General features: G+C 40.2%; 1 protein-coding gene across 1 annotated transcript in view; it reads left to right on the forward strand.

The window, feature by feature from the left end:
* Positions 1 to 20,808, forward strand: part of cntln (centlein, centrosomal protein) — a 156,758-nt gene that overhangs the window by 71,320 nt on the left and 64,630 nt on the right. Inside the window, exons 14-15 of the mRNA XM_036574811.1 lie at positions 12,431 to 12,528; positions 15,571 to 15,659. Coding sequence (XP_036430704.1) covers positions 12,431 to 12,528; positions 15,571 to 15,659 — 187 coding nt within the window. The remainder of the gene's footprint in view (positions 1 to 12,430; positions 12,529 to 15,570; positions 15,660 to 20,808) is intronic.

Raw genomic sequence — 20,808 nt, forward strand, 5'->3', positions numbered from 1 at the left:
CAAAAGAATGCAATAGGTTTGCTGTGTAATGTAGACAGTTGGTTGAATCTTGCAGCCTGAACCCAAAGACGCTAAAGTTCCCTCTGAGCGGTTTCATGGAGTGCTCTCCAGAGAAGGGTGTGAGTGCTTTTCAGTGACAGTGCAAGTGTGTGTGTCAGTGAGTGTGTATGTGTGTGTTAATTACCACTGCTCTTGTCTGCTGAAGGAGTCGTTCTTTATTAGGCTGGCTTGGCTCTCTCCTTGCCAGGCCTCATTTGGCCCGTGCTGTGCTGAGGGGTCTAACCCTGCCAGCCAGCGTGGCCCGGCCCTCCCCTGTTTGATCTCTACCCCCGGCCCGCTCTTTCAGGAGCCCTCCTCCCTTGTCCGCCCCCCCTCCGCCCTGTCCTCCTAATCCCAGCTGAGCTCATTATGATGTAGCCCGGCTGCCTGCCCCCCCTCTCTCCGTGAGCTCGAGCTGTCCGAGCTAATTACGGGCTAGCGGCCGCTGCTGGCTGCTCTGGGCCTGCTGCTGCTGCTGGGGATGGAATTGGGGCTTCTGGGGGTGGGGAAGGGGCTCTGACTACTGCTGTACCTGGAAGTAGGTCTGATGGGAATGGGGTTGGTCATGCTGGATTTTTAGTGTTGGGGGTTGGAGGTAAAGTTGGATCTGGGGTTGGTGCTGTGGATTGGGTCGTTTTGGATGGAGTTGTTGGGGCTGTGGATGGGGTTGTTCTGGATGGAGTTGCTGGTTTTGGGGTTATCGATAGACTTCTTGTTTTTGGGGCTGTTAATGGGGTTGTTCTGTATGAATTTGTTGGTGTTGTGTCCATGAATGGAGTTGTTCTGCATGGAGCTGTGGGTGCTGGGGATGTGGATGGGGTTGTTCTGGATGGAGCTGTTGTTGTTCGGGCCATGAACGATGAGTTGTTTTGACAGGAGTTGTTGAGGTTTGTATTGGGGCTGAGGATGAGGTTGTTCTTGATGGAGTTGTTGAGGTTGTTGATATTGGTACTGTGGATATGAATTTGTTCTGGCTGACGTTGTTGGCGTTGGGGCTGTTGGTGGAGTTGTTTTGGATGGAGCTGTTGATGTTTGGACTTTGGATGGTGTTGGGACTATACATGGGGTTGTTCTGGATGAAGTTTTTGGTGTTGAGCCTGTGGATGTGGTTATTCCGGATGAATCTACTTGTGTTGTAGTTGTGGATGGGGTTATTTTGGATGGACTTCATCTGGGACCAGCTGGGGCTGGAAACGAATGCAGCTGGGGATGGTATGTTCTATGAGAGTGACCTGTCGAGGAGCACGAGGGAACTGCTGTTTCTCACTTTTTCTGTCCTGCAGGGTTACCGCTGATCCCCTTTACACCCGCTCCAGCGGACACTGCGTAAACTCGCCCACACGTCCTCGTGCTCTCCCTGGAAAAAACAGAGAGGGGGCGAGAGGGCAAGGGCGACTCCCTTTGATCTCCACTGGCTCTTACCACCATTACCACCTCATAGTGTGATTGAGAAAGCAAAAGCCCTCTTTCTCTGCTCTCTCTTTCTTTTTTTTTCTCTCTCTCTCTCTCTCACACACACACACACAACTCTTAATTTTTCTTTTCCATATTTTTCTTGTACTCACTTTCTTTTTCTCTTTCTTCATCATACCATCACTGTCTTACATTCTCTCACTTTCCACCTGCTCTCTCTCTCTCCCTTCTCTCCCCTGGTGTATATTCATTATGTGCAGTAAGAGGGATGGTAGGAAGATGTGAGGTGTAATTAGGCTGCGTTTCTTTATCAAGCTGTTTTGCGGCCTGGTGAATGAAATTACCGTTGATAGGAAGCGATTAAAGCTGGGCGGCTGAGCTGCAGTAAGAAGCCAACGGGCCCGAGCTGGAGAAGCCGACTGGTGGCAGGCAGCCATTTTGCTGACCGTACCACAGTGATTGTGGTGGTGAAGGTTGCGCTCGGAAGTGTTGCAATGATCCGTTAATGGTTAATTACCTCCTCGTGGCCTGTAGTTTTGGGATGTCTAATTGCCGACAAAGGCGGCTGCCTGATACTTAAAGCATCAGCGGTGGGTAGGTTTTGCTCATCTCCCAGCAATCATTTCTTCACTGGCCCCCTAGTGGCCAGACACTCCCCGCCGGCTGCAGTCAATTCCACACCCATAAAAAAGCAGGCATGAGTTCCAAACGACCATTTTTCCAAATGAGGAGAGAGTTCGCTTCCAAATCCTTTCTGGGTTGCGGGAGGAACTCAGTCTGCTCTTCTGCCTGTCTGTAAGGCCAGCTCAAGCCAGGGAGGTTCCTGACGGTATGGCAGAATGTAAAACTTGAATAGTATTTTGATGTTTTGATTGCTATTTTCTTTAGATTTATTTCTTCGTAAAGAGCTCACTAAGGTGACAGCTAAGGTAAGCTAGTTAGGAGCTGAACGCTAACATCATTAGCATGTATTTATTTATGGTAGCCTCCACAGAATGAGTGCTTTTCAGAATCAGTGTTTCAATAATATGAAAGCGGTATGATTGCAGATACATGTATAAATATATTATAATATGTTAGCCTTTGCAACTTCACAGGTTTCAAATAAATACTAAGAACATCCAGAATGATGACTGGAGCTGTACATGATTTTAAAATGGCAGAATAAGCTGATTCGAGAAAAAAAGTTCTAATTAAAATAATTCAACAGATTTCAGAAGTTGAGATCAACAAATAAGTTGACATAAAACTTATATAGATACAGTAGATATTTACTGTTTAATAACTTATAAACATTTAAAGTTACTTTACCCTTGGTGTGTAGTTTCTGATGTTTCATTTCAAGTCCAAACGTCATAATTGAATATAAAATTTTGAACGGTAGTGCATGTTTTCCTCCTAGCTCACAACTTTTGTTACTCTCCATAATTTTAGCACTGGAAATAGCTAATGCTTGCTAACTCGTAACTATCTCACTGGTATGTGCTGTTGTGAGTGAATGGCTAGACAGTTTCCTTCTTCCCATCCAGAGAGTAAAAGGCAAACTTTGCCACCACTTAGTGTACTGAAGTAGCAGCTGTTCAACGTTCATGCCTTTGTTGCTAATAACAAACAGAACAGCATAATCATTTTATCCAAACAAAAATTATATTTGATTATCATTCTTATTACCCAGGCTTTTTTATGGCCCTGTATTCAAACAAATTTACAATAGCTGCGTTTTACACTGCTTGCTTGTATCTGGAACCTCTTGATTCCTCTCAACACATAGGGTAAAGTCTCTGCCTCAGGGACTGCCATTTTGCTTTATTGCAAATTAAAGCCGGCGGGAGAACAAGGTGCGAGTGATCAGCGGTGCAGTGGAGTGATGGAAGGCAGCGAGACGGAGATCCAGTGTTAAGAGCAGGGCTGGAGAGCACTCTGGAGGGAAATAAGTTAAATTAAGTAAATTGCAAAGGCAAATAAAGCCGAGAGCCAGGCTTTTTCCCACTGCAAATTCTTCTGTGTCGTGCAGCAAGCTGAGAATGTTCATTTGCTGTGAGATCATTTGCGCAGCACCCCCTCCCTTTCACTTCTTTTCCCCTTCGTTAATATCTCTCCCCCTCATATTATGCGTGTGTCTAGCATTGCTTGGTGTCCATGCTTGTTAATTGTAGTTAAAGGTCTGTGGGTATGAAGAGGCAGCGATGATTTAGGCCTCATAAACACAGTAAACACGGCCCTTAGCCAGAGATGGCAACACTCACACGACATCAAAGCATAAATTAGGCAGCCATTACGTGTGAAAAAAGCCTTTGAGATGATTTGCGCAGCGCAGCCTCCACTGAGAGTGACCATTACAGACGTGCTCCACGACTTTGACTTTAATGAAGTTTAATAAAGTTTACCCTTTTTGCACCGCTGTTTTTCTTGTTTCATCTTGATTGCTAAAAGGTATTAGGAGTAATGAGGGGCTTTTGGCCCTGGGTACTGCACTGAGATCCAGAGACAGGAGAACACACAAAGACTGAATGTTTAAAGTGTGTTTTGATGGAGAGTGAAAGCGTTGCCCCCTCCATCAATTATTTGTTAAAAAAAGCACATAATGATTTAACATTCTGCTCCTTTTCCCCCTAGCCCTGTCATAAAATGAGAGAATTGCAGTGCCATCTAAGTGTAGGTGATATTAAACATCCCAGCCAGCTCTATTTACTGTGTCTCTCTGTTAGGAAAGCACTTCATTAGATTTGGTCATTTTTTCTTGCTTCTTGCTTTCCGAAAGTAAATAAGTCAGCATGGAGAGGGGAATTTGGGTATTCATTACGTTGCATCACAGAAAGTGAGAGAGAAAATATACAGGCTCGGTGAGTGTTACTTTTTAACAGGGCTGTAAAGTGTGATAGGTTTGTTCTTATTTAAGATTAAGCAAGCATATGATTCTTCGCTACATTGAAATATGAGTGCCTTAAAGGTGAATTCCACTGATTTAGAAAAAAATTGCATGACTCATTGATGAAGATGTAAACAAAGTAATTCACAAACTCACAGAATCAGTACTGTTTACAGTGGTGGTGATAAGAACCAGCCGTCTAAAGCAATTACTGCCTCTGAAAGCTCCCACACAGAAGATTGCCCAAGATTATATTTGATATACAAGATGTTAAGCAAGCATGGTGATGTAAAACCCCCATGCCCTGCCCACAGCCGCCATATCCACACCAACGACAGGGTGCAAATTATTTATTTTGTGGCTATTATTAAATGAAAATCTAATTAAACGTTCTGTGCTACACATGGAAGATTTAGGCTTGAATCAACGACCCAGCCACAAGCTAGAAGACAACACAAGACAATGACATTACACAATGACTGTGTAATGTCTGTAGAACTTCTTTGTGATTGGTGAGAATGTTCAGTATGTAGGTCTGCTGAATAGCTCCGCAGCGCAGACTCTGTGTGTGAATGGCCGCGGTTTGTGCTGTAGCAGTCACTGCCACATCATTCATGCCACACAGAGTTAGTAAGTATGGGAAAAAAAACACTGGCTCGTAGGATGGAGCACTACACCCCCCATACCATCGTCCATCACAACCTCTGGTGGTTCCTATCACCACCACAGTAAAGAAATCATTTTCTCTACAATGTACCGTTTTACATCAAACCATTCTGAATGACCAAAATTTTGAGAAATCACTGTTGCTAAGGACCCATTTTTAGTGTGATTTGGGAAGTCAGATGTAGTGCAGCTGTAGCTAGGCAAATTACTCTACCTGGTAGCTAGAAAATAATTGAAAAGATATGACCTTGACAAACTCACATATTGGCACATCATCCACTAAGGAGATTTATATAGAAGATGACTGTCTACCAGTATATTGGTTAGCTCTAGTGTTAGCATTAGCTCATTAGCTCAAGGCAGACTCTGTTACTCAAGCGCAGTGACCAAAAGATGTTTTCAAATGTACACCTCTGTTTGCTGCTCAATATTCATTCTTCTTAGTGATTTTTTAGCCTGTCAGCAGCAGTGTGTCAGTTTATCTTGTGATGAACTTACTATGCTCAGACAAAATGCCCTCCTCTGTGGTTAGATATTGTTCGTTAACTCCTACAGATACTTGAATATCAACATTAGTCAGAACACACATCCCTAATTGATAGATGTTTATTTTGAAGTCCATACAGTTAGGGGCAAAAGAAATCACAAAAAATCACTGTAAAGTTATTGTGACTCTCTGAAGTTAGAAAAGCTTGCTTTTAGGCGCATGTAAATATTGATGCTGTCATATGAAAACATGTATCTCCATAACTGTAACAGCAGGAAATAACATGCTTAGCATCTATTGAGAAGTGCTGTTGGACAAAAAAGTGATTTATATTGTCTGTGTGCTCTTGTCAGTTGCAAGAAAAATGATCACAGCTTTTTATCTTGGTAGTCTCCCTGTAATTTTTAAATTTTGATATTTCCTCTTAGTCTTAGTCTTAATTAATGGTTTAGTGGTGCATTAGTAGTCCCGCAAACTTTATAGGATTTACAGGCTTTATAAGATTTGTTCTGTGTGCATGGTACAGGTACATTACTAAACACAATGTGAATTGGAATAAGTATTTACCAGTGAGTGCCAAGACATTATGAGTGGTTTCATGATTGGGGTGCCATTTAGCCCTTGTAACTCCTTAAAATGATGTTTTATTTGTTTTAATTTTTCAGGTGTGAATCTAAGAAAACATGCATTTAACCATTCAGAAAATGTGCTGACCATCTCAAGAACAGTATCTCATTTTTTACGTTTTATTTCCTGACAGCCGTTTAAATGGGTTGAGGGTTGAATTTTTAAGCACAAAATTATCAAATACACTAAATATGGTTAAATAGCATCCACGCTAATGATATGAGGACATTCTGATAATTATTTATTCATTTACTTTAAATGAATATTTTATTTTTTTTATGTGATAGTTTCCATATCACGATATCATTAAAAATAAAAGAAGAAAGAGAACTTTTCTTTTTTCCGTGATATTCAGGAAATTCAGATGATGCAAGTTTTATAAGTGCTGTAGATAATTAAAGGTTTTTAAAGTTATTTATCTGACTCGTGCATATGGGTTGTTGTGATGGACACTTTGCCTATGCTTAAAATGTATTTTATCTTTACATACATATTTGTAAATGTAATGCTAGTGGCATGCACCCCAATTGTGGAATCACGCGTTTTAAGCTTTTTTTCTTTCATTCTCTCCAGCTAAATGTTGTTTTAAAAAAATTGCTATTTGTCATATTTCATTCATTGTTAAATGTGACACTGTAAAAGGGAAGCTTGTGTTTTCAAAAGATGTGAAAAAAGAAAAGAAAAACGGAAATAGTTACATTGTTTCTTATGACAGTGATGACATGCAAACACTGTCATCAGAAATGTAATACTAAACCCACTGTATATGTCTGAGTGACAGCAGCAGAAAAAAGCCAAAAATACGCAAAAATATGAGCAAGACCGCTTCAGAGGGATGTGATAGGGACATGTAAACATGCCCACACCGTTTTCCAGTAATGAAATGCTGAAGTGAGTGACCCCAGCAGAAACACAGCCACGACTCCTGTGTGTAACGCCTGCAGCCACACAGCAGAAATCCCTCTGAACTGCTCTGAATCTGCTGATGGCCAAGGCCTCGTCCACTAGGGGCCTACCGTCCGGCCGTGAGCTCAGACAAGAGCTAATTCCCCCCAGACCCTCCAAACCATGCGATTTTTTTTTCCCCCATTCTCAGCCTCAAAGTGCCAGAAGTGTTTTCCTCTGTTATTGCTGTGTGTCTGGCATGAAGCTTGCTGGTCAGAACGGACATGGCTGTCTCATGGGCCTTTCACTGGCCTTTACAACTTTCAGCCCTGAAACCATCTCAGGTAAAAGAGCAGATGACTGGGGATGGATACCCCACGGCTGTCCATGAACCTTCCACACATTGCTGCTGGAACTAGCAGGCCAATTAGAGCTCCACAATTACAATCCATTTGTTGCATTTTTTTTCGTTTCCTCAAGCCACCTCTGTCTTGTATGGTTAAGTAAAGCCATAAGCAAAAAATCATGAATGCATGTCCAATCAACTGACCGTTCCTCCTCCTTTTATCTGCTCATTTGTTTACTCATGTATATTTATATGGAGGTCTGTGTGTATGTGTGTTGAAAAATCTGTAACACGTTATCGTTGTGAACTGGGATTTCATATAGCTCGTGGATTTTTTAACAAAAAAGGTTTCTGTTGTGATGACCAAAAATCTGACCACAATATATTTTTATATCCAAAAGTTGGGAACCAAACTTGTGTTCCTTTTACTGTATTCTTCTAATCAAAATATTAGTAACTTTACAGAAAGTTACGGAATAAACCTATGTTTTACTGTATTTATTTAATTCTCTGTATTCTAATGCTATATAGTGTTTTTACAGGCAAAACACACTTTACTGCCGAACAATTTTCTTAAGTACCTAAGATTTGTACACAGTCCTGTATGTGTTTTTTAATGCTCAGTTTTAGGTCTGAGTAGTATTTTAACAGTCATATGCAAAGGTTTGAATATCCCTAGTCTAATTACATTACATTTTGTTAATTTCATAAGTAAAAAAAATTAAAAACATCCTCTACAGTGAACCTAAATATGGCATTTGTCTGCAGATTTTAGCCCATAATTTTAATTTATTTGCTGAGTTTAACATATTGAAAAAAATAAAACATAAAATATAAAATGTGCCATAATGTTTGCACAGGCACATTTTATGTTTTATATTTTTCCCAATATGTTAAATTCAGCAGATAAACAGTAATTGTACAGTAAAATGTGCAGAAGTGTGTTCTGTGTAGAGAATGTGTTAACTTATTTGTCTTAAAATCAATAAAATGTGTAATTTGGCCAGGGGTGCCCAAAAATTTGTATACAACTGTATGCTTGTGCATATTTTCTTTACATAATTTCAACATTTGTTTTTTTTTAATTCATCACCGTTTATTCTCCATTGTTTAAACATTGAAAATAGCTAATGCTTGCTAACTCTGCTAACTGTTCTCATATGTTCTGTTGTGAGTGAATGGCTAGACTTTTCCCTCCCTGTTTGGAGAGTAAAATGCACACAGTGTACTGATGTAGCAGCTGCTCAAGTTCAAGCCTGTGCTGCTACAACTGGGTTAAAGAACACAGCAGTGTAATCATTTCATAGAATCATTTCACAGTTACATATTATCGATATTAAAAAATGCTTAATTTCTATAATAATTCTTCCTTTTTGTTATGTTGCCTAGGCCTACTTTTCAGTTTAGAATTTTTTCCTTACATCTGCATCCTCATAAGGTGTTGTGTGTTGCTACCTCTCTACGCTATTTTTCGTATCCCTACTGAATCAGAGCAGAGCAGAGAAACTCCTGATTTTTTTCTGGATGTTCTCTTGAGCAAACTGAGCCGAAAGCAGCAGGACTTCGACCCTTGACACCCCCCACCATCCTGCACTTCTTTATTTATTTATTCCAAAAAGATACCCAACTGGCGCGGGAAAGCTCCGGAGAAGGACCCGCTAACCGTCCTGGGGGAGTGACCCAGCCTGCAAATAAACATCTGTTATTCAAATGGAGGTATTCACACACGGCCTGCCGGAGCTTCGCTGCAGGGGAAGAAGGAGGAGGAGGGCGGGGGGGGTTTGAGCTGGGAGTTAGCAACATCTCAAAAAACAATTATACGCTGTTGACATGAAAAGAGGCGCCGCAGTCACTATGTTTTAATTGAGCGGCTGTCGGGGTCAGGAGAGACCGACTGCAAACGTCTCTACAGCTGGAGCGCTAATAAACTCACCGCTACTGTCTGTAGATAACAACCCAAGCCCATGAGGACCACCTCAACAAAACAGCGCAGCTAGTGTGCTAGGAAAGACGAGGATTAGGTGCAGACAGCTCACTTATTAAATGCACAGGTTTGACATTAATGATTTTTAAGAAGATACTAGTCTATGAGTATCGTTTATGGACTCCTGACAAGTGTGGTTTGTTTGTTATATTGCGTTAACATCTTATTTTAGTTTCATGAGTCACAACTTTTACAGAAATATCAAGAGACCCATGATGCAGCTGGCACTTGAAGCAGAGTTTTTCCTTCTCCATAAATGTTCTTAATTTAATCCACATTTCACAGTGATAACCAGCCTCCAATCAATAACTAATTTCTTCATCGGCAGACGTCTCAAAACTCCAACGGCTGATTCTATCTCTGGCAGCAGCATCTTCTCCAGAGTGTCATTGCTGTTCTCTGGAGACCCCAGAAGTGAGAAACTCAATCCATATCTCCATCCGCTGCAGAAAAACTCGAGTTTCCTAATGAAAATTTGGCCTGTGAGCCGTACCACTCTTGCTGTCGCGTCAATATCCGGACATCTATAACAGCATACATTAGAAACCCTAGATGACTGAGGCCTAGTAAATGCCCAGCATGATAGGACTCACATGCACCGTTAAGACGATGGATACGGCCTCTTGTAGCCCAGTGCCGCATCGACTGGAGACCATTATAGAGGAAGAAATCCATAGCCATGGGACACTTATCCGTCTGCTTTTACACCATCTGAAAAGATTTTATTTAGAAATCCATTTATTTAACCTCTTGCCCACCATGTTCACTAATTAGCCCCTTCAGACAACATTCCTAACTTACAGTAAGAGTCAGTGGTGAACCATGTCTGGTAGAGCTAGACTTTTGGTTTGGGCTATAAATGTCAAAACTGGGTCATAACGCTTTTATTTTAAAGCTAATTTCTACTAGCATGCCTATATGATTTCTATTATTATATTAGTGCTAAGCTAATGCCAGTATATACAAGCATTTTTTTCCCTTATAGATTAAATGCGGACATTTGCTTGCAAAAGACGTTCTTTATTGTCGCTGCAGAAAGAAATTCAAATATCTCCAAAATGGTAACTTTCCTGGAGATGACAAAAAACATTCTTTACTTTGAACGTAAGTCAATGTAAAAAGATTTTATTCCAAGCAGTTTTGGAACATACCTATTAGTCAAGTCATCATAAAAATTCAGACAATGTAAATGGCAGTTGCTGAGTTCAAACAATGTAGAAAAATAAGAATCGCAAAAAAGCGAGATACCTGGGGGTTTTTGGACAGCGACAGTATGTTTTTTGAAGCTTGTAACAAACATTAACATATATTTTACCTTGTATGTAGCAGCTGTACAGTGTCTCTTTTAGTGAAGAGCTCTAGCATAGAGTTACGGCTGCTGTTTTGCTGACTGGAACCTGGTTAGACTACTGTTCTGTCTGTGATGTCTATTTTATTTGTTAATGAAATTGGTCCCACTGTTTGTAAACCAAAACATGATTGCTGATTCCTCTGTTACTTTCAAGTTATGCTGTCTTAACGTGCTAGGCATTTAGTCCAGTTCCAGAAGACCTAACCAATGGTAGAGCTAACTTGGCTGTAGTAGATACTACAGGGCAAAAATTCTGACATTTTTCTGTTTGGAATTTCAAGATTTTAAACCTTTTGTTTCCAAACAAAACTTAACAATGACGTAAGCATATTACTATAATACTTGCACATATTGTGAAAAATTGTGAACATTTTTTTTTTCTTTTGGTACTTTTCCCAATTTTCTCCCAATTTAGTCATGTCCAATACACGAGTCACATGAAGCCAGCCAGGAGCTACTTCTAACACAATGCCTTTAGACAGCCTAACGTGCCTAAAGGGAAAAGTTAACTGTCAATTGTGTTAGGTCCACTAACAGATGCGCAAGTTGGCCACACTCCAGACTGATTGACACATTAACAAAAACAGCTTATTCAATTCTAAGTGAAAACACTCAAATGTTATAAATGCACTTTTTATGCAACAAGTGTGATGATTGTTAGGCCTTCTCTAAGCCCTGAGGGTTCCTCACTGGTAAAGATTCTGTACATGACTGGATGTTGTCAAACAGTAAATCAGTCAACATTTTACGCTGAAGCTCCTAGTAAATACGGCACATTACCTGGAGTTCCTTTCCTAAGTTTTTGCCGCTGCTGTGTGAAGTCCCTAGGCTGAGAACAAGCATGTTCAGGTTTGATGAAGCAAGCCACTGCAGTTCAACAGAGGATTTTGCCTGCAGCACTAGAGCTAAAGGGAGGGGAACTAGGTGTGTGTTTCAGGTGCGGGCATCTCGCGGGGGCCTAACCCTATCCTCCACAGACTTCTTTTGGGTCCTAATAATAACTTGAAAGTACAGTCTTGAGCGTGGTTCCCTTTTTTTGCTTCTTAATTAGCTTTTAGCATGAATAAAGCTAATTGCTGGGAGCTAATTGGGCTTAGTTTCAGTTCTTGTCTGTTTGGACCCCCCTCACCTCCACCCCTCCCCCCAACCTTTCTCCCTAGGTGAAGTGAACACTGTGCATTCCAAGCTGGGTTTTTGTGTTGCTTGTCACTTAGCACTTTGATTTCTTGGCAAATTAAGAGCTATTTAATTAGTGAAGTTTCTTTTTATGTCTCTCTCGTAGTGGGAGAGAGATTAGGATAGTGTCAGGTTTGAGGCAGAACTGAAAGTTTGAAACATGTCAGCTCAGTGTGCTGCTGAAAGTCGCTGTGCTTACAGACTGCAAACGGTGTGTGCATTGTCTAGAATGCACCTGAAAGAAAACATTGTTGTGAATTGTATATATATCTGTATTCACTGCATTTTTAAGTAAGCTTGGGAAACTTTCAGAGATTTTTCCATAATGTTGCTATGTGTAAGTTATTGTCAAGATCAGTATTGACATAAATATGTTAAGAGAGGTGTAGAGTTGGAGGTCAATTATAACTTCATTAAAATATAAGTAATAAAGCATTCTAAGTTTTTATCTGATTTTAATTGTGTTTGAATATTTTCTCTGTGTTTTTCTGGTTTATTTTAGACTTTGAGCACATTTTAGGTGTATTGTCAGTGTATTGCTGTATTTTGTTATTATTATTTTTTAAATATTTCCTGAATTGTCTTAGAGCCCACCTTGAGGAGGAACTGGATGTTGCACGTGTGCAGGCGGCCACGGATCGTGCTGCAGCCCTAGAACTACGCATTTGTCTGCAGGAACAGCAAGGTACCACTTCTGAATCTTCTGCAATGTTACGATAATTTTAGACACATCATAGCACTAGACACATGTGCACCCTCCTGAATTATACAATCCATATACACTATTCAAGGACACAGTGGTACTGCAGGGCCACATCCCATTAAATTTCTCTCATTCTCTATGAGGCCTCATCTTCTGTCAAAAAGCTGTAGGCATTTACACACTCAGATTTGTTGTTATAAATATAGTTAATAGCAACACTGTTTAATTAAAGGAAAATTCCAGAATTACTCAATCTAATCTCAACTAATTTTGTCCAGCATCAATCAAAGTTAGCAACAGTCTTCCAGACGCAAGCATGCAATGTGAGTTTGTTGTGTGTCAGTGTAAACATGGCAAAAGCCATCACTCCAGAGATTTTTCAGCCTTCTGAGAGGACTAAGTCTAAATTAGGGTTGTATTTTGTTTTTATAAGAATGCAGAGGGAAACTTGATTAAACATGGACATCACTGCATAAGGGGGCAACACTTCAAATCTTATGATTTATCTTCATGACCTCCAGCCACTACTTTAATGAATGTGTTCTGATGAATTGTGCTTTCTTGTCGAAATGTCCTACCGTAGCACATATTTATAGGTAGCTCCGTACATAATTCTTCCTTTTACATAACACATCCTTCTAGGTAGGATATTTTGATAGCTTAAATCACCTTTTTTAAAACTTCTACCAGCAGTAAAACTACGAGCTGAAATCAGCTTCTTAATCACCAGCTTCTAGATTTTTCCACCTTAAATAGTGCAGCGGTTATTACTCCTCGGGCACCAGAATGTCCACCATTTAAGGTGGAACAGGAAAATTGGGACAAGAAGCTGGTGAATAGGAGGCTGACTGCAGCCTCATGTTATAACTGCAAGTAGGATAGTTTGATAATCTAAATGTCCTTATCAGAAAATGTTACCATCATTAAAAGAATACTCGGGATGTTTTGATAGCCTAAGTCAGCTTATCAGAGGAGAAGTAATATTAAGCTGAGTCTGTACTGAATTAGCATTAAAAACACAAGAAAACATTTGAACACTCGTGTTTGAACCGTTTAAACCTCTCATGGCCACATGGTGCCAACTTTTTTATGTTATTGCATGTTTGATTCGTTTTTTATATGTCAACATAAGGTATTGACTATATTATTATTTGAATCTTTATACAAATAAAAAGTTCATAGTGCAGCTTATTTTATTTGTTTTTTTCAATAGAATTGGTTGGTGAAATGATTACAGTTTGTGTATCGATAGCTTTTGAACATTTTCAGCACGCTTTAACAATTCCGTGATAATACTAATAAGCGTGTTCATTTTTCCACTATAATCGTGATATTAACATTTCACACCATTTCATCTCTAGTATCTAGTATGAATTACTCGGTAAGTGCAGTGACTTTCAGTAACTGCAATTAATTATTCACTGTCTACTAATTACTGTGAATTAGTCTATATCCACTAACAATAATACACTATTTATTTTGAATTGTTCAGCGACTTATTCAGTAATTACAATAAGTTATTCCGTTACTACTAGAATAATTCAGTTCTTACTTTAAAGTATTGTATATTTACTATGAATTCTTCAGCATCTACTAGTTAACTACAATGTATTATTCAGTAACAACTATAAATTATTCATAGTGTCTACTATGAATTATTCTGTAACTGCTATGGTTTATTCCGTGACTGTTAAATGTGCAAGTTCCGTTGTTATGTGACAGAGGAATTGAATTGTTGACCCACCTACACCTTTTAATAGGTCTAACCAACTAAACCGGTCTATAGAGTTAACTAACGTCCAAGCCCTAAAAGTAATTGAATTTAATATTGTCATGTTAATGTGTATTCATATATTTCGCACTGATTTGCTGAACTATCCCGGTTCTCTTATTCTAACGTGCATTATGGTTATTAAGATATCAATGAGATGGTTTGTTGATGGATGTCACTTATAGATCATTGAGGTGAGTGTACTTATTATTCAGCCTGTCTGAAGCCAAGTCTATTAAACATGGACTGTGGCTGAACCTCCTGACCTAATCAAAGAGGAGAAGAATCAGGCAGCCGCACGGAATCGCAACAGCTAAACCTGACAGACCAAAGGCATATTTAGAGCGAGTGGAGAAGACAGCGATTTTACAAGTCTATTAATCCATATCGGCTGTGCAGGAGCACAGTGGGTAGTAATTAAGTGGCAGTGGAGACACTGAGCTTTTTGCACAGTAAAGTCACCTTCTGAGTTAGTTAATCAACTCCCGCGCTTACCGCGGACTCAGAAAGAGGCCAGCGATCACATGCTTGCTGCCCACAACCTGATTAGTCCTGACAAGCTCCTGAGACAAAAGAGACAGCTAATTTAAAGTAACAAACTTCTAAGCCTTTCGGAGTGTGTATGTGTGTCGAAGAGGCCACAGAGAGAGAGCGCACCATCTGACTACATGTTCTGACCGTCCAAAAGGTGAGCTGACCCCGAAAAGTCAAAATCCTAAATATTTCACCATTCAACAAATGAGCATCCCCGTGAGGTACAGCATAGAAGTTTTATATCAACTTGGCAATGCAAAAAACTTCAGCACTTCAGCTTTCCGGATGTTTTTCTTGCCACTTTTACCTTTACAAAAAGTTTCAGTGTGTTCCACAGTTACGTCAAAAATACAAACGGCGTCAGAGGTTGATAATTAACTTCAAAAGCTAATTTTGGACAAAAAAAATAGAGAAAAACTGCATTATTCTACAATACGTTGGATGATTGCTTGGGGTCAGAAGGCTCTGTGTGATGATTAAGAGAATTTTTTTTCTTTACTAAAGTCTTTCTGTCTCCAGCGAGTGCTCCATCCATTAAGGGCCTCTTTAAGAACTCATGCAGAAGAATAGGCCTGAAAGGACAAGAAATTATGTGTCATTAATAATAATTGACTCATTATTGTACTTTAGCAGTGGAGTGAAGACGTGGTGGCTGGCAGGTGACAGTGTGTGTGTGTGTGTGTGTCTGTGTGTGTGTGCTTTTTTTGTTTCTCTGGCAGAGCTGCAGCTGAGAAGTGATGAAAAAGAGGCAGTCAGCAGCAACCCAGTCCTGCCATCTGCCCAGAGACTGGACAAATCCATTAAGAAGGTACAAATCGCTGCCTTAACACACAAACATTCTCTGTTTTTGCGTGTTTCAGCTTTGAATGGGGGGGGCTCAACTTGCTGTTTTGTTTTTGCTTGAGGCCAAATTTATTACTGTAAAAAAGCAGTATTTCACTATTGAATTAACTGCACCGTTTTTGTCAGCATGAGTTTGTTGATTATGTAATTGTTTGGGTTGTTTAAGTTGATGTTTTAATGCACTAAATTATTAATGCCACTATTTTTATAAATGCCCTTCTAACCATTCATTGTAGTGCAGGCTAAAGCCCAGCAGCTCATGTGCTGTGTTGCTCTGATAGAATTCATGATTGTAGCCATCTCATTTAAATACAGCTTTAAATGGCTTGTAAAGCAATACCTTCAGCACCTTGAGCAGACTACACTGGACAGTGCACACAGGACTCCTGTGGATAAGTCAATGAGAAGCAAACTAACAAATGCAACAGCAAAGTGGAAAGGTCCGGTTCCCCTTAAGAGCCTTCACTGTAACAGGAATCCACAAGCTGTATGAACAAGAGCGAGAGGCCACAGTTGTGGGGGTTTGGAACCATTGACTGTACACAGGATATAGTCATTGGTTTGCGCATGCAGCTGCTGCTACTCTCACTGATCTGTGGTGAAAATTGGAAGCTGCGTTTGCTCAGATTCAGGTGAACCCTGCGATCGCACAATAAGAATAACACGTTGAGTTGAGTTAATGAAAGTCAATACATTATGTTCAATGCACTACTTTTTAAATAGAAACAGATCTTTCTTTAGGGTCACATTTGGGCAAATAAGACAATTGCAATTAATCACATTAACTACACAAAAACAATGTGGTCATTTTAAACGATTGACTGAACTGTTATTAAATTACAATGGATGCACCCTTTACTTCTGCCTTTGTAGTGAATCGTGTAAGCTAAAAATGTCTGAGCCTGTGTGTCCGTCATTTTGTTGTCAACAACGTGCCCAAATACGGAAAATGGGGAACAAGGGCAAAAATTTATTAGATTTTCAAAAAACGCTAATATCACACCGAGTGATAAACTAAACTGTTCCAAAGCGGTACGTTTTGTGCTGTGACTTATTCCTCTGAATTACGGCGTTAAGGAGCCAAATTACGGCGTTAAGGAGCCAAATTATTGCTACATGCCAGCTAAAGCTGCTTTGTGCTGAATGGACATCATAAGCCTGGCAACCTCACCAAAATACATCACACAAACCAGCAAGCTTTGGTGGTTTTAGGCTACAGTTTGGGTGGCTGGTACAGTATAATACTGTTAATATGTAGTAATAGCCTTTCTTGTGCAGGAATGTTAGCTTGCTAGTAGAATGAATGTAGCAAAATTGTATATTGACTCTTTGATGACCTCATAATTGAGAGGATCCAGTAACATTGTGGGGAAAATGGATAAGGGACAAAATGTCTTAGCTTTACCCAGGGTGTAATATTGATGATTTTCAGGAACACCATTATTTTTTCTCTTAGAGAAAAGCATCTTTATTTGGGCAAAACTTTTCAGTATATTGTCACTGTCACAAAAAAAGAAAACAAAGTGTTGCTGTAAATGTGTAAATATATATTTTTCTTTTACTGGAGTTTCAAAGCTTATTGATATCAGTAAGCTAGAAACCAAATATTTTAATTAAACAAGAATAGAAACTGTGGGACACATCTGTATAAATATGATCATTTTACTATTATTTTTGTTACTTTAACCCTCTTTTTTATTTCTGGCTCATATGATTAATTCTAATGACCACACTGCCACTAACTGGCCACAGTAAGTCCAAGAAAACTTTAGCAAACAAACTCCTCAAGCCTATTACACCCTCAGCTTGACTCACTTCAGGACAGAACACTGTTTTTTTAAACATGCCATTATTATCATGCTATTTTATATGGTTTTTTTAATCTATGCTGTATGTCTAAAAGTATCCAGACACTCCAGACACTAATGAGTGAATTCAAGGTGCATCTATTGCTGACACACATATTAGTTATGCACAAACACAGCTTTTATCTCCATAGAAAAGCATTGCTAATAGAATAGGATGCTCTGGTGCAGCCAAACATGAGTCACCATGCACAATGCCAAACATCAGCATGAGGGGATATGAAGTCCCCCAGCACTGGACCATAGAGCAGTGGAACTGTGTTCTTCAGAGCAATACCTTTGGAATGAGTTGGAGTAGCGTTTATGATCCAGAACTAATCATTCAGCATCAGTACCTGACCTTACTAATGTTCTTGTGGCTGAATAAATAAGATCAAATCCTCACAGCAATGTTCCAACATCTAGTTAAAAGCCTTCCTAGGAGAGTATAGGCAAAGGGGGGCAAACTCCCTATTCTTCCCCCCTTTGCTCTAGAACAGTTACTGGTACATACAGACTTTTGGACATATGCTATATCCACTCACTGTCCACTTTATTAGGTACTATAATGTTTTAGGTAGTTTTGTAGGCCTTGTATCTACACTCATTGCCTATTTCATCAGGTCCACTTTCTGTGTACTTTGTAGTTCTTTTCCCATTCATCAGTGGTCAGGACCTCCACAGAGCAGGTGTTATTTGGGTGGGGGATCATTCTCAGCACTGCATTTACATGGTTGTGCAAGCGACACGTTGGTGACATGTTAGTGTATGTTGTGCTGGAATGAAAGGATCAGACACAGTGGTGCTGCTGGAGTATTTAAACACATCAGTGTCGCTGCTAGACTTACAAGAAGTCCACCAACCAAAAATATCCAGCCAACAGCGTCCTGTGACCAGAAACTGACCATTGATGAAAGACTAGAAAATGACCAACACAAACTGTTCATTGACAGATGAGCCATTGTCTCTAAGCCCCTAAGGGGACTAATATTGTTTTTTAACCAAAAAAAAAATATATGAACTAATACAGTAATGTCTCACATTCTCAATACATCAGGTTACCACACCACATATCAACAATCTGATTGGTCGCTGTTCAGCTCATTTTAATGAAGTTAGTCCAGAAGAAGATAGAGCAGGGTATGCATCAGCGCTTTGATGTCTCCTAAGTGTTCATTGCAGTCTCAAAAGGGGGGAAAAAAGGCATATCATGTGATATCACTGTGAATGTCACATATGCTGCTTAAAATTTCAGCACTCCAATACTTCCTGTATTCCTGCCTACAAGGTAAACTAATAAGGTAGGTGTATCTAATAGAGTGGACAGTAACAAGGACACAGGGAGTATGGGAAGTACGGGTGCTAAGGGTGCTGTAGCACCCCTGGATTTCTGGATTATTTAACTGAAACTACTAAGAACAATAACAGAACAATAACAACAGTAGACCTTCTAAATATTTTGATCATAGCAAAGACCTGTGTGTGCTTTTGTAGGGTAGAGTGTATTTTGGTCATAAGAATCTATTGCTGGTAGTACATGTAGCTTCACTATGGGCAGGATGCAAGCGGTTTCCATGCCTCACATCAACAATCTGATTAGTCAACGTTTAGGTCATTTACATGAGGTTTGTCCAGCAAAAGAGAACAGACCATAGGCTGTGCATCAGCAGAGGCTGTCGATCGTATGTGCATATCTATGGTATGATAGGTTCTGTTTGTAAATAAAGAAATAAAAGAAACACACAGTATTTAGCACAATACCACAGTGTGAGTGTATCTAATGAGTGTATCTATGTTGCCAAAAAATGGCAGCACCCCCAAGTTAAAACACCTTCCTGCATCCTTGGACAGTCAGTATACAAAGTGTTTAAAAAACTCCAGCAACACTGCTTTTTATGATCCACTTGTACCAGTGCAACACACACTAACATGTCACCATTATGTCAGTGTCACTGCAGTGCTGACATTGATCCACCCCCAAATTAATACCTGCTTTGTGGGGGTCCTGACCATTGATGTACAAGTTAAAGTGGGCCTAACAAATAATGCCGAGACACAGATGGACGGTAATCTGTAATTGTAGGATTACAGAGTGCATCTATGAGTGTAGCTACAAAGAAGGTGTGCCTAATAAAGTGGCCATTATGTGGATATAACCATTAATAACTTCATCAGGATCTTTGAAACAACAAACCAGCTGCTAAAGAGGTGAGAAAAACAGGCCCATTGTGTGTCTGCCTGCCTTTTTTTCCAACAGCCAAACTGTGTTTCACACTTATCCACATCCTGAAGCCATCTCTTTATCCAGACCCCCACAGGGTGCGCATACACACGGCTATGAGCCACTAGCCTTTAACACGCGCCCTGCAGCAGCGCAAAGATGCTTTGGTAGCTGGAGGGCCTTTTGTGGGCCGCGGGGGGCGCTTTTGAGCGGAGGAATGAAATGGGTTGTAGAGTAATTCGGAGCATATGATGCCATTGAGCTGAGTGCCAGCGCCTGCCATATGGCAAAGTAATGGGGGCTGTCATCGCCTTTATTACTGAATGACAAGCACCATGTTAAACCAAATAACCTACTGGGGACGGACTGCGCCTGTTAACACGCTGTAATGTGCATAAGTGTGTGTGCTTGTGTGTGTGTGTGCGTGTGCATGCGTGTCACCCACATTCCTGGCAGGCCGTTGTCAGCCAGGCGTAAAGGGTCTAATGTTATTTGAAAGGTGGCGTGCTGCAGTTCGAGGACCCAGTAAAAGCTAAGTAAAAAGAGGAGATTTGCCTGGGGGTAAACACCCAGCAGGCATGCTCTTTTCTCTCTCTTCTCTCTTTTACACCCTCTACCCGGATCTGACAAGCAGCCTAAATAGCCCTCTTTTGTGTTTGTTCAGGAGGACTCACAACCAGGGAGGGAACTGTGGGCCTCATACGCATACAGTACAGACACTTAAGGTTACTGCAAACTGCCATAATAGCAGTCTTATAGGTTTATTGCACTTCTACTGTACTGTATGGCAAAAATCACAACACTAAACAGGCATTCAGCATAGCTCTCATCAACAATAAGGGAACACGTGGTTAGTTGTCACACTGTTTCCACTAGCTCTCGTATCTATACTCATTCTGTTGGTGGACATTTAGCCATGATTTTCTCCTATTGGTGGCTTTTTAGGCATGCCATTGTTCTGTTGTTGGATTTGTAGACATTCCATTCTCCGGTTGGTGGATTTTTAGACATGCCGTTCTTCAGTTTTTGGATTTTTAGGCATGCAGTTC

Source organism: Colossoma macropomum, unplaced genomic scaffold (genome assembly GCF_904425465.1).
Source record: "Colossoma macropomum unplaced genomic scaffold, Colossoma_macropomum, whole genome shotgun sequence".
NCBI classification, from domain to species: domain Eukaryota; kingdom Metazoa; phylum Chordata; class Actinopteri; order Characiformes; family Serrasalmidae; genus Colossoma; species Colossoma macropomum.